We start from the raw sequence: 15,909 nt of genomic DNA, 5'->3' as shown, positions 1-15,909 counted from the left end.
CACACACAGGTTATAACAGATCCAATTACCCGCCGCAAGTGTCGGACGGTCAGCTAGCGATATTACCTCAATAGCTCCGTGACGGTGCGCAAACATGTACTATATACCTACATTTTATTTAATAAGATTTAACTAAGGACATACCTATTAGGTATACATTATACAAGTATTTAACTTAAATACATACCTATGTTAATATATAAATGTATATATTAGATACCTACCTATTTAATTTATTTATACCTAGGACCTACTTATATCTGCTTTTGATTTAATAAATAAATAATATTTTATAATTTATATAGTTTTGTGATTGGTGGGTACCTAAATCTTTAAACTCATCCACTGCCCATCCTTAATTTAGTTTATTTTGATACATTAATTATGCTTGACGACAATGTTGTCGTCAATTTATAGGAACTATCATCCATGCAGTACTATAGTCCGCGACATGAAAAGTGGCCCCTGTGTACCGCGACCCGTTGCTGCTTCCCTACCCGTTAGCCATTGGTTCTCAACCTATACCGCATACTGCGTGGCTGCCGCCACTCGTAAATCGTAATACACATTTTAGTTGACTTTTTTTTTTTTGTGCATCCTTACTGGTTACCAACGTTTTACAGCTGTCCAGACTAAAAAACCAGTTTTTACTGGAGTGTCTGGAAGACAGCTGCAAAACGTACTGTGGAAGGGATACAGTGATGCACATAATACATACAGGTCCTATGGCTCACGTGTTTTATCGCATTGTCAGTTGTTTACCGTCCGTTCGTTAACAACTATTTTTTACACCATTTTTTCTCCTCTGTCACCATTTAACGTTACCGTGTACATTATTTAAAAATGTCGTTTGTTGATAAAGATACTCACAGCCAGAGTAAAAAAATTATTTATAGTGTGTATACATTTTTAAAACAAATGTCAGAGAAGCCAGATTTAACGGCTGATTTTTTCAAAAGTGCTCAAGTTATTACAGCCCAAGCTTGTGGAATATCTCATCGTACTGTAAAACGGATTTGTGCTGAAGCAAGAAGCAATGTTAATCCAGAATTACCAGATGCGAGTCCTACGTTTATTTCTCCGCGTAAAGGATACAAACGCGCAAAAACTGTTTCAGAGCTTGATGATTTTGATTCCGATATTGTGAGAAGGACTGTTTACGAGTTTTATGACCGGGGTGAGTACCCAACTGCTCAATTAATACTCAATGTTGTAAAAAAAAAAACAAATTATACCGGGTGCGTTCGATCGATGCAAAGGCTCCTCAAAAATTTAAAATTTAGTTATAAAAAATGCAACGATGGTCGTGGCAAAATGAACACAATTCGATGGGTCTAAAGGTACCGACTGGTAAAGGAGGTCGACTTATTGTATGTCACGCAGGATGTGCTCGCTACGGGTTCATTGAAGGGTCGAAATTGGTATTTCGTAGTAACAGCGGAAATACAATCGATTACCACGACCAAATGAATGGTGAAGTGTTCAAACAGTGGTTTATTCAATTGTTGAATAACCTTGAAGAGCCATCCGTTATCGTAATGGACAATGCGCCATACCATTCTACCCTCAAAGAATCATACCCAAAAAGTAATTGGAGAAAAGCCGACGTCCAACAATGGTTAACGGGTAAAAACGTTGAATTTCATCCATTAGAAACACTACCAGAACTTCGTCAAAAAGTTAAGAACCTAATGCCACGAGAAAAAAAATACGAGCTGGATGAAATCGCGTCGGAAAAGGGTCATGAGGTAATCCGTCTTCCACCTTATCATTGTAAATATAACCCGATAGAGTTAATTTGGGCTCAGGTAAAGGGTGAAGTGGCAAAAAAAACAACACGTTCAAAATGGTTGACATTGAACGTCTAACACATGAGGCATTAGATGCAGTGACTGTAGATGATTGGAAGAAATGCGTCCGACATGCGGAAGAAATTCAAATTGAAGACAACAAAAAAGAAATTATGCGGGACACCATGATTGAACCAATAATTCTTACCATACTTCCGGATGACAGTGACTGGAGTGACGACGAAGATCAAGATGATGACGAAGAAAACAGAGAATAAAATATTTTATTTTTTTTTTTTTGTATTTGTATTATTTGTTTTAAGTTTTTAATGTTTTTTATTTGGTTTGAATCAACAAATTATTGGTTTATAAAATATTTAAAGTATTTTCAGTAAATTAATTTTTAATTCAAAAAAACGCGGCAATTAGTTTAATTACGTTATGAACCACTGAGGCGAAACGGCCGCTAGGTTCGTGACTGGCAGGGGCCACTTTTCATGTCGCGGACTATAGGTACTTCATAATAATATATTAATATATACTTCACAGATAGTGTATTATAATTTACAATATGTATAGCAGTTTATAGATGATTAAGGTTTAAATAGCTACACAATTGGTACTGTTTAAATAATATTATACTAATAATAATAATAACACATAATATTTAAGATATATATTATAGCAATAGTAAACGTACTACACAAATACATCAACAGAAAGAAAAATTAATTAAATGTCTGAAAATTGAATAAATTACAGTTTAAGTTACAATTGAAACTAAATAATTTAAATATCTGGACTCTTGTCAAAAAATATATAGTATATACATTTTAGCTTACAACATTTAAAGTGTAGGTACCTAGGTATTCACATAGTATATTATATTATAGAAAGGACATCACAATACTTAATTTTTTATTTTTAGTTTATTGGTTTATTATATTATATAATGCAGTCCAAAAATCCAAAAATCTAAAAAAATGTTAAACGATTGAAATTGTTGTGTTAATCTACACACTTTTACACGTAAAACATATACGCCGCCATATACGACGGTTGTACGTTACACGTATAATATTTTCAAACGCATGTATCTCATTGAATAATTAGTGTTGAAGTGTGAGACCCACACCATATTTCTTATATAACGATATACTTTAAACCTAAGCAGGCTTGTATGTAGTATTGAGAATTTGTGATGTCCTTTAAGTCTCAGCCAAACAAAGCGGTCTGTCCGTGTGGACAGCGTGCCCCGTACATCATGGCAGACCGCTTTCTGTTTTATAATAATAATCAATGTCTAAGGCAGCGTTTCCCAAACCATGGGTCGCGACCCATCATTGGGTCGTGAAATTTTTTTGATGGGTCGCGACTCGCAGTTACGATTACAGTTATTTTAGTTGTAAATTGATAAATAGTATAAATAACTAGTATTGTAGAATAAATGACGTAAAGTTATTACGATTATGGAATTTTTTTTGTGACAGTAAATGGCTGATAAAGTTGGCATATTTAGTAGATATTTTTACCATACTTAATGATTTAAATTTGTCGATGCAAGGTAAAAATTTTGACATTTTTGATCAATAAAAAAAAATTGCTTCGTTCAAAAAAAAAATTATTATTTACAAAAAAAAAGTAGAAATAGGAAATATTGATATGTTTTTTGTACTTAGCAAGTTTCTAGAAGAAGACGACTCAGTGAATGTTAATGATATCAAAACAATTATTTCATTGCATTTAAATCAAATATCAATTGCATTGAATAGTTATTTCCCAAAAGATATTCGTGACGATTTTCAATGGATTGAATCCTTTTACTGTTTCTATTGAGGAGTTGAACTTCAATACGCTTCTTGAAACTCAGATTATCGATCTTTCTTATGATAAAACTTATGAACATAAATTTGAAAATGAAACTCTTGTAGATTTTTGGTGTGCAGTAAATAATGAATATCCAGAACTTTCAATTAATGCAATAAAAAAACTATTACTTTTTCCTACCACTTATTTGTGCGAAAAAGGATTTTCTACCATGGCCAATATTAAAACAAAACAAAGAAACAGATTAGATGTCACACATGACATGCGCATTAGCTTATCTAAAATTGTACCCCAGTGGGAAATTTTATGCAACAGTGTCCAAAATCAAAATTCACACTAAATTTTCTATTATACTAATTTTTTGTATTTTATATTTTTATTATAATTTATTTTATTTATTTATTTATTAAGTTATTATTATTCAGTATATTGTAATTGTATTGTATTTTATAAAAAACTCAATGATAAAATGGATTATAATAAAAATCTTATTTATTATACTTTTTTTTTGGGAGGGGGGGGGTCGCGTACCTAATAATGATTAAATTTATGGGTCGCCAATGCAAAAAGGTTGGGAAACGCTGGTCTAAGGTATACTTACTTGAAAGTCGCAAAAACAAGTGCGTATTGGCTAGGCTAATGAGTATCAACAAACTGTTATAGGACCTAGAAGTTACGCGAGTATAGTCACTATAAAACAAAAGTCAAAAATCAAAACAGCAAACGCAAAAATGCAAAACGCATGGAAAAACATTATAATAACATATACCACTCGGCAGCGACACTGTCGGCCAATCACAAAACGCGATCGTCTAGGATGACGGTTAGGCAGCGCCGCAGCGGTGTTATCGGCGGGCGGCGGCTGAGTCTTCGTGCGCCAAAGCTGATAATCTTAAACGCAGTATACGAAAGCAAAGACATGGTTTATGTTTGCGACAAAATAATACCAAAATAAAATATTTTCGTTATCAGTAATAAATAAACGCGTTAACCGCAGGCCGCAGCGTTAGACTATTGTTTATAAATTATAAATTATAATAATATGATGAATCTTGATAAATTCATCAAATAATGTCATGAATATTATAGATAATATTTACAGTAGGTATGCAATATTGCTATTCCCCCCCCCCCCTTTGACATAAACGACAAGCCTAGCCAAAGCCTCTAGCTCCCCGTCACCCGCCCACCTCTTCGTTTCCAGACCATTCTATCTTAGTATCTTGGTCCTTATAGTCTGGATTTACCGTGATCGAGAAATTACAAAAATTGAACAATAATAATAATTATAATCCGCGAAACGACAACTGGTACGCCAAACCCCACCCGTTAGACATGGGTTTTATAATAATTATTAATAATACTCATTTATATTTTATACGATCACAACACTCGCTACGGAGACATTGTATATAGGTATTTATATGCACAATACGTAATTCATTACTACATTCGTACCATCTATATTATTGCCCTGGACACTACCCGTCGACAAATATTATAGTGTTCACTTTTAAGGTTCATAATTTTGAATGGCGATGAGATAACGAACGTTTTAAAATATATTGTAGGTGATCAGGTAATGTCTCAAGAATCTAATTATATAATTGATTTTTAATTTGTATATTTTTAGTGTGTGTATTTATTTTTTCTACGAAATAAAAATATCTCCGAACGTCCATAACAATATTTACCATACCGTAATAATAAACTATAATATTATTATAGTCCGTTTGTTGGGAAGCCGTAAATACACGGAAAATAATCAAACGGACCATCAATTTGCGGAATTCTTGTGTCAAGTTACGGACCGTCAGATTACGGAAATAAAAATAGTGCTAACCGTCAGATTACGGACAGTAATATGACGGAAAAAATACGTGGACAGTAATATGACGGACCGTCACATTACGGAAATTGAAAAAGCTAGTCACCTTGTTTTTGTTTTCGGCAAACTTTGTGTCCTCACAACGGGATGGGGTCAGTTGGGTACCCAGATAAGAATTTGGACCCCGTGATAAGAAATTATAGCTGATAATCTAATCAAGAGCTCCAATTCTAGCTTCAAATAAAAATACTATGTTCTTTTAATAAATTTGTTATTATAAGTTAATTGTAATTAGTAAAAAATTATACTTCACATATAATTATTATGAGAAAAATTGTAAAATTAATAAACTAGCGTACACCACCTATTACATTGTTTTTATAATATGATTTAGAAAATTAAAAAGTAATGTTATTTTTATTAATATTAAACCCTAAAGGTCTACAGATTGGCAAATTTAATTTAAAGCATATCATTTTAAGAAATTTATATTGAACGTTTTCTACATTAGTAATTTGAGTGGTAAAACTTAGTGACCAGACCACTGACCGAAACTAAAGATTTTACCAAGAAACATTTTTTATATATTTAACCCTTTTAGCCCACATTTTGATCGGAAATAGATCGAATTTTAGTAAAAAGCTTTTTTCCTTAGAAATCTATCAAGATTAACTGTATACCATATAGTTTTTGGTTATTAATTTTTATTGGAAAGAAAATTGTGTTTTTTTAATTGTTTTAAAAATATTTTAATATTTTGGTTTAATATTTTTAAAATTATTGTATTTCTGTTAATAAACCTATCGTTTTGAAGTATTTATTTACAATCTAATTAATGTGTAAAGAAAAAGACATATTGTGATCAATTAAAATACCTACATTTTTATTAAAAGTAGTTCTTGCTAATTTAAGTTTTTTCAAAATTGTAATATATACGAAAAACTTAAAAACTTAAATTTTGGTCGTATCGTTTTTAAACCTTTGAAGGTCGAAGCAGTATCGTCCCTACACCAGTTTCCAGTTTTTAAAAGTTTTAAACTTAAATATTAAGGGCGTAAATGTTGAGTTCAAAACTTGAATTTTTCAAAAATAAAATTGGGCAATTTTGTTTTGTCGATTTCTCAAACTTAAAATCGAGACGCGACTTTTTTGAGAACAGAAATTTGATCTAGATGTGTCACTGCATTGAACCTCGAATATTTCAAGCCGATAAGACCAATATTAAAGGAGTTAGTATTTCAACATTTACGTCCAGCTGTTCCAATTTTTTATTGTTAGCTCAAACATAAATATTAAAGTGACCTATTATTATATAGGTTTTAATATTTTATTCTTATATTTTATATATCTATCGATTTACATGAGCTACACACCTCTTAAATGTGAAAAAAAGTTCAAAATAATTATTACTCAAAAGTTTAAACAGACCTATATACCATAATAAATCGGATGGTTATACGGAAAATCACATAGCCACATAGGTAATGCGTTTTTTAACTTTTTGCTACTACGATTATGGGCGAAATAATGGTCTACGTACTTCGACCATAGACACCTTTTTGAATTCTCGTACGCCAAAAGAATAGAATCTCGTATTTAGTAGTGATCAAACAAAAACCCAAAATTCAAAATCCACGTAATTACGTAATTTTTGAAGTACAAAAAACACACAAAAAATCATAACTCCCGAACCAAAAGTCCGATAACCTCAATATCGGTACCTATCGATATAGAGGACCCCCCACCCCCCTCCGACTCCAGGAGTACGTTATAGAAGGGCCAGGCCTAAACCGAAACGTTTGGTAACTTAAAAGTATAATATTATCTTATGTGAACGTCATCTACAACTTATAAATGATTTATTGAACTTTAAAAACTATTAGGTATCTACATATTTAAATACGTTTGTTCAAATTTGATAATCAGCGTCAAAGAACATTCTATGCCGGTAGTTTTCCTAGAAGTAGTTACCTATTCATATAATCACATCAATAATAAATCGGCTGCATACGAATTGCGTCCCAAAATACGAAAAAATATAAATCGCTATATCCGAATTGCGTCCGTGATTTTTCCACAACACATCCGAGTTGCGTCCGCGATTTTCTCGTTACATATACGAGTTGCGTCCTGATTAATAATATACAAATTTTCCTTCCCAATTTTACAGACTGAGGACTGTCATTTGTAGAAATGGTTTGGTTAAAAATTTTTATTATTTATTGTTCTAAAATGTAATGAGTAATTTATATAAATGGTGTAGTGGTTAAACATTTTAATTGTATATTATAAATTATGTATTGTTTTCAAGTGTAATGTTTATTTTTTATATATCATTTATGTATTGGTAAATTTTTGTTGGCCAATTTTTGAACAAAGTCAAGACGTGTTATTTTTTTGTTTTCAAACTCAGTCATAATTTTTTTAATAAACTCTTCTTTTTCTAAATCCTCTCTTCGTTTTTTTCCTAAATTTGAACTTCGTATTTTAATATAGATGTCAGTTTGAACATTTTTCAATACTTCAACAAACTGAAAAATGTTAGGATACGACGAGTAAAACATCCCATTTAATTTTGAGTGAAACGATTCACATGCGTTGGTGGTACGCATTAACGAGTTAGAGAAATCGGCCCATATTGCCGGTTGAAATTTACTTTCCAGCGAGATATAATTTTTTTCAAAATAATTAAAAAAACTATCGAATCTTTCATCATTAGGTTTTATAGCCATTAGGTCTTCATAAAAACATTTATTAACGTCATCGGGTTTTAAAAATGAAAGACCAAAGAATAATTTCAAAAATTTTCCAATTTCAGATTTATTTTTAAAAACTGTAGTCAGACCAAGACTTTGAATTTTTCTCCAGATTGATTGTCCTAGGTGAAACCTACAGCCTTTGCGTATAACACCAGGAAAAACATCTGAAACTTCTGAGTGTATAGCTTGTTCGAAGTCTGCATAAATTATATTTGGTGCCAAATTTAAATTCAAATCGTTCATTTTTTCTAATAAACTATAAAATGCATCTTTATATGTTGAAATAGTCTTGCCTGTTAGTAGAAAAAATACCAAAGGAGTATAGGTAGTATTTTTAGCACCATGAATGATAAATAATTGATAGAAAAGTTTAGGGCAACTTTTAAATGTGCCATCTATGTATAAAGTTTTACACTCACTTAAAAATTTTAAATTTGTCGCCGTTGAAAATGCTACAATATTTTTTTCTGTGTTATTAATTAATAAAAAAATTTCGTCCTTGTTAGTCTTTATCTCACCCAAATTGGTTAGTGCCAAATGCAACTCTTCCAAATGTTTAGGCAATTTTGGAATTATGCTTGACCGAGCATAATGAATATTTTTCCTAATGCGGTTTACATCTGTGGTAGTCAATGTACTTACATCTCTATCACGCAACTCCCGATGTAGAATTTTGCATGGCTTTTCACATGGGTCATCGAGAGCTTTACGTTTCAATTTGTTACCGAGTTTTAGACGATTTAAAACGTTTTCGTCATCTTTGTCGTGTTCATGATTTAAAGCACTAAAAATTATTTCATCATTTTCGTTCATTTTAAAATAACACTTGCATAAACGTTTTGAACACGACCACCTCTGAACATTATTATTTAAAAATTTTTGGAAAGCGAATTTGTATCCATTAATGCAGTATAATAGTTTATTTTTTTCACTAAACATTTTCACTATTTCAAGATTTTCCATTGCAAAATTAAATAAATAAAAATAAAAATATATAAGACTATGATGATTTGATATGGAATGTCGATGTGTGACTGATGCTAACGTGAACAAAATTACATGGTGGTATTTACAGATAAGATAGTCTAACCTAATCGAGATTATCTACGAGTTTATCACCAAACATTATTGTCAATTTCTGAAAAACCCGTGGACGCAATTCGTACATGTCGCGAGAAAACCACGGACGCAACTCGGATGTGTCGTGATAAAACCACGGACGCAACTCGGACAAAATATAATTCATGGACGCAATTCGAATGCACCGAATAAATCTATTGAAGAGTGTTACCTAAACATGAACAATTGTTTAAATAATTGATGAACTATATAATTTCGATCTTCAAAATTTGTATTTTATCTAATTAGCATAGACGCAACTAGAGTTAAAATTCTGGGGGGGCTAAAAAAACTATTTATTAAAAATAACATATAATAGGAGGCTTATATCTAGATCAATAAGGGATATATTTTTTTTTTCACCTAGTTGCGATAATGCTAATTAGCTTAAGAATATTATCTTAAATGTAATAATAAACAATTGAATGATATTTGCGGCTAAATTCTCATACGAATCGAGGTTTTACGTTTTCTTGTTGCTTGTTTTTCTCGTCCAAATCGGCGAAATACAAAAATGTGGTTTGACACATCGATTTGTAAATTAGCACTCTGCAAAATAAACGGTGGTGATATTTATGTCTTGTAATTTAACCTAGGTATTTTATTTTACCTTATGTCATTTAATCTGATTAATAATTACCTAATAACACCGCAGTTTTTATATTGTCAACTAAATAATTATGATGAAATTTAAGTTGTGTTAAATAAAATTATGGTAACTTTTATATTTATTAAGTCATAACTCATAAGACATAATAGAAACTTACCATTTGTACCTATGTTTATACTAAAATAGTAATATTCCAGTTTTTGGTACAATAACATAACGTTATATTCCTAGGTACCTAATTATTTTGACTATCAATATACATTTTTTTTTTAACATTTATTGGATCTGTAATGGTATTTACAATAAGCATATGTGCGAAAAAATATTTATACAGAAGACATGGAAACGTGAAGAGAGAAGTCACCCAGCAGTAACACTCAGAGACTCTCGTCTCTCGATATAAATAAACATTTTATTTTGTACTTATTATTAATAATGTAATATTGTACTTTTATCGTTAATAATGAAGTGACCTACTTGATACATTAAAAAACATTAAGTATTTTGATTATAACTCAGTCCATTACTATTGGCACTGATCAACATTTTCAATTTCTTTTTAAGTTATAAAGGTTAGTTATTAATGAATTTATTACACTAACGTTGAATTTTCAGAAGTGGTTTTCATTGTGGGTTAGTACTTATGAGTTTGATTAATTTATTTAACTAATGTCGCCAATTGTTTGCATTATAAAAACTATAGGTACTGTTTTATTATGAAACATACATAACTATTAAGTTACTTAAATGGCATACGTACAATGTACAATAAGTAATGAGAAACGAAATATTGACTAAGTGACTAAGTTGATTAAATATTATCAGCTGATGAAAATACCAAATAGAAATCTCGCGGTTGAATTATGAATAACGCTAGAAACAATGCTCAATGTCACCTGGAAATAAGATTATATGGTCCGTACCTACCTACTAGTAAATATTTATAATCAATGGTATGGCCTTTCCACAGTCCTGATTTTAACCCACGTGACTTTTTTTTTTTGAGAGCATAAGTATCAATATTCTATATTCCGTAATTTGACGGTCCGGCACATTACGGTTTTACTTTCCGTACTTCTACGGTCCGGGGCTTTAGATTTATTTTCCGTATTTTGACGGTCCGTGATATGATGGTCCATGCACTTAGACTTTCCGTAATTTGACGGTCCGTAAAAATACGGTTTGTCACTTTCCGTAATGTGACGGTCCATGGTGTTACGTTCCGTGCATTTATATTCTGTAATTCTACGGTCCGTTCGATTATTTTCCGTGATTTTACATGCGTCCTTGTTGTTACAGCATTTTAACGTAACATATTTTTGGATGTATTCAGCGTGTTCCTCAATATACAAAGTGATTGAAAAATTAAAAATTTTTTTTTTCTTCAAATTAATGAACTTATTTTTAACTATAATTGTATTTACGTTTATTTCTCCTGGTGGTGGTAATTCTCGTTGGTGAACGAACCAGTGTGTATGACAGTATACTTGTAGCTTATAAAATATTTAGTTATTGTCAATACACCAAACGTATTATACGTATACCTAATAAGTAATAACGATTTCATTGTCGACCGGACATATTTTCGGAGTAGCGACACGGGCTACACGTCAATTATTCTTTATAGTGTTCTAAATGTTCTAATAGCGTTATGTGCCCGCACAAATGCACTGAAAACCACCAAACCTTTTCGATGGCCAATGAAAATAATGTTGCTAATGCTAACCATATTCTTCTAATATCTATTGATACACATATTTTAAGTAGCCTATATAGTGGCTCATTCAGGGGCGTAATTAGGGGGGATTAGGGCGATAGATCCCCTCCCAAAACTTTTTTATTACTGCTAACATTTTGATCAAAGTATTGATAATAATGACCATTAATGAATGCTAAAAACGTATATCCCCGCCCCCCCCCCCCCCAAACCAAATTCCTAATTACACGGCCGCCGCAAATTAACGACAATCCCGGCGACTGGCATCGAAACCACGACCCGCAAGTCGTCCGCACATACGCCTAATACACCTATCTTCATACACATACACCCATCTACCTATCTATCGAGTTGAAAACTGATGTAAAATCTATGACTCTTAAACCGTAATGCGCAAAAAAATCTATACCTCCGACGCATATATTCAAGCCTGTCAGGGGCGTATACAAGGGGGGGATGTGGGGGTCAGATCCCCCCCCAATAGGCCTTTTTTTAAATTTTATAAAATAGTGTTCTTAATGACTTAATGTAAGGAAATTACAAGGAAAAAAAATGGCAAGGATTTAGGTTAGGTCATATATTTATTTCATATTCATATAATCGTATTATGTGATATTTGATAATATGTATATTATATATTATACAAGTATAATAAATTATTATAAGATAATAATATGTGGCAGACCAGCCACGGGCCGTCGCCAGTCGCCACCGTCACCGATATCAACGCGGCGGAGACGACGCCCGCATGTCCGTGCGTATAATAATACATTTTCCTATACATTAGAAAAATAAATATAAAAATAGCTAAAAATAGCTTAAATAATAAATATTATTATCTAAAAACAAAAATCAACCACAAATATTATGTCAGTTGTACGAACAAGTCATAACTACATATAACTACTTGTAGAATTTAAAATAAAATGTATTGAATATATATGTTTTATCATTTATTAGGTATTTAAATGTGCACATATATAGGTTTAGGTATTTTTGTTCCATAATAATTTGTTTGCAACTGATCCCCCCCCATACAAAAGTTATGTATACGCCACTGAAGCCTGTATATAGTCATAACGACGTGACGCCGCTAAATTAATTATTGTTGTTTATCAATTACTTATTTAAAAACAATATTTACTACACGTACCTACATAAGCAATATCAAACAGTATAGGCATATCATAATACAATTTAACTTCCAGAATTTTATTAAATACATAATAAGTTATATTTTGTCTATTTATATACATAATTTGACTCACCTAAAAACTGTAATATTTTATTATATATTTAATATTTAACCACATAGTCGTTTGACATGGGCTCAAAACCTACCTATATATTAGTTTTTTTTTATTTAAATAAGGCTTCAACTCCTGAGGTTATTAGGCTGGCCTACCTATATAGTATCCTCACAATATCATTACCTCAACCAAACTCACTTGAACTGTAATATATTAAGCACAACATAGTATACATGTACGTAAGTTATGTTATTATTGTCTATTCTATAGTTGATTTCATATAATACTCATAATTAAACCTACCTATATAAGTTGTTTCAAATAGTATATAGTCATATAATCATACAATTTAATTTCCAGACTTTAATTAAATACATACATTTTTATTTTATTTATTAATATTGTATTATTTAAAATCTGTATCATAATTTGTATATTGTATGCTACAACAAATTTGACTCACCTAAAATCTGTAATGAATGAAGTGGGTACTACATTGTATACATTTAGTTTAGTTATTATTAGATAATAAAAGCAATAGCTGTGTATATTTTTTATTTTTTTATTTGATTTTATGCTAATCATTGAACCTATCAAACGATGCTTAATAAATGTAGCTAATTATTTATCAAATCGTTTAATTAATACTTAATACTCATAACTAAACCTACCTACATAAGTAATATAAAATAGTATAGCCATATCATTATACAATTTAACTGCCAGAATTTAATTAAATACATGAAGATCTATTAGTATTATATTATAGTATCTGCAACAGTTTTGTATCATAAATTACATTATCTCAAACAATCAACTGCCCTAAAAACTGTAATATATTTAACACTACCTACACAGTATACATGTAGGTTAATTATATTACTATTGTCTAATTCAAGTATAAAAGAACCATCCCATATAGTCCAGCTCATGTTAAATAATATAGGTGCATTGCAAAAAAAATAAGTATTATTTTGTAACGTCTCACACGGTGGCTTGCCCAGATTTGGCGTGGAGCGTACGTTGACGAGAAACTTTAGTAGTAATAAGGTCGCCAACCCACAGCCGAGATTCGGAAATCGGAGCGTGTGGGATTTGTAAAATAAAATGAAATTGGGAAAAACAATAATAAAGGTATTAAAACACAAAATACCGGCCAAGGTGTAGTATAAATCATCAAAAAATCATTATAATAATAATGTTCCCAAATTCTGTGCGTCATCACCAGGACGTCCTCGGTGAAGCGGTGTATCTACACGCTCGACATGTTGTCTAGTGATGGGTGAAAATAACAGGAACAGTTATTTGTAACAGTTATCAGACGAGTAGCAATAACAAGCTGTTACTTGGAAGAAAAAATAACAGTTACTGAGTTACCGGTTTTCTTCTTTTAGAAAACATCGATTTTAATTTTAATTTGTGTTCTCGGTTATCGTTATTCGTAATTGTTTTTAATAACAGTTAGTAGTTACCATCGGAATAACAGTCCGTTCCGTTGTTACTTAGTTAATAGTTATAAACATTATATAATATATACCTACGTTTTAATTGCGCATGTATCAAATTAAAATAATTATCAACCAAGAAATTTATTTTAACAAAGGATGTATATGCTACACTACACTACTACAGTATCTACCTATGAAGTATAAATAATGAAAAGGAAATTGGAAAAGTAATGGTAATAAAAATATCAAAATTTATTTTATTAAAATATTTAACACATAGGTAATATTATTTAATTAGTATAAATTATTTAAGTTTAGTGATACTGATACTACTGTCACTGCTTACAGTACTACAAAATACAGTTATCTGTATTCCGTGGTGCTGGACGGTTGTGTTGTGCTCTTTAGTGTCCGTTATCGTGGTGCCTTTTGTCTTATCATTAGTTTTCAACGCTAATTATGTCGGTTTCTTCGCCGTCTGTTAGTAATGATGATAAATTTAATAAACTTATTGATATGTTCAACGATTTAAAAACCTCGCAGAATAAAATCATAGTATCACTTAATTCGTGCCATGAGTCTATTAAGTCGCAAGACAAAAAACTGTCTTCTTTTGATTCCAAGTTTGACTTATTTTCCAATCAAATTACTTCGGTAATGGAAGAAAATAAGTCATTGAAATCTAGAATTGAGCAACTTGAATCTAAGCTATCATCCGTCGAACAATCTCAAAGCAATACCCACTCTGCCAATCAAGAAAAATTTTTCTCAGAATTTATGGACCGTCAATCCAGATCTCGTAACATTATATTGTTTAACTTGCCAGATCTCTCAACATCTTATGATGTCCATAACAACAACGTTTCACTTGTTAACGAGATGTTTAATATTATCGGCATATCTACCAAACCTCTGTCTGTTCATCGTCTGGGTAAGCCTTCGAGTAAGCCTCGTCCTATTCGGATTGTTATGCCGTAACCGCCTGATGTTTTTCAAATTTTAAAAGTTAAACGGCAGCTATTAAATGTTGATAAATTTAAAACTGTTCGGGTTTCATCTGACCAAACATTACAACAGCGTAAATTATACTCCTCGGTTGCCTCTGAACTTAAAACACGCAAAGATGCTGGCGAGATCGATATATTTATTAAATTTGTCAATAATTTCCCGACCATTTCAAAAAACGGTCAACGAGCTCAACATTAGTCAATAAAATTTCCATCTACTATCAGAACATTCGAGGTATTAATACTAAATTGGATATGTTTACTCGTAATGTCTCTCTATGCAATTATGATATTATTATAATTACTGAAACCGGGTTATCTGACAATGTATTCAACGCGGAACTTGGACTTTGTCCCCGTTACACTATTTTTCGATATGATCGTTGCAGTACTCGTGATGTTACTACAAGAGGTGGTGGAGTGCTGATTGCAGTCAAGAACCAGTTTTCGTGCCGTCGTCTTCCTACCTTGGACAACTCAGTTGAGCAATTATTTATACAAATTAGTGAAAAATCTTTATCTTTAGTTATAGGTGCTGTTTATATCCCTCCCGC

The 15,909-nt window shown here is 31.5% G+C and overlaps 1 protein-coding gene across 1 annotated transcript in view; it reads left to right on the top strand.

The window, feature by feature from the left end:
• Nucleotides 1-1,314: 1,314 nt before the first annotated feature.
• LOC132935731 (uncharacterized) overlaps nucleotides 1,315-15,909 on the top strand; it is a 165,753-nt gene continuing 151,158 nt past the window's right edge. Inside the window, exon 1 of the mRNA XM_061002346.1 lies at nucleotides 1,315-2,303. Within this exon, the coding sequence (XP_060858329.1) occupies nucleotides 1,329-1,868 (540 nt within the window). The 5' untranslated portion in view covers nucleotides 1,315-1,328 and the 3' untranslated portion in view covers nucleotides 1,869-2,303. The remainder of the gene's footprint in view (nucleotides 2,304-15,909) is intronic.

Source organism: Metopolophium dirhodum, chromosome 1, assembly GCF_019925205.1.
Source record: "Metopolophium dirhodum isolate CAU chromosome 1, ASM1992520v1, whole genome shotgun sequence".
Classification (NCBI taxonomy): Eukaryota; Metazoa; Arthropoda; class Insecta; order Hemiptera; family Aphididae; genus Metopolophium; species Metopolophium dirhodum.
This window is presented reverse-complemented; position numbering and strand designations above follow the sequence as displayed.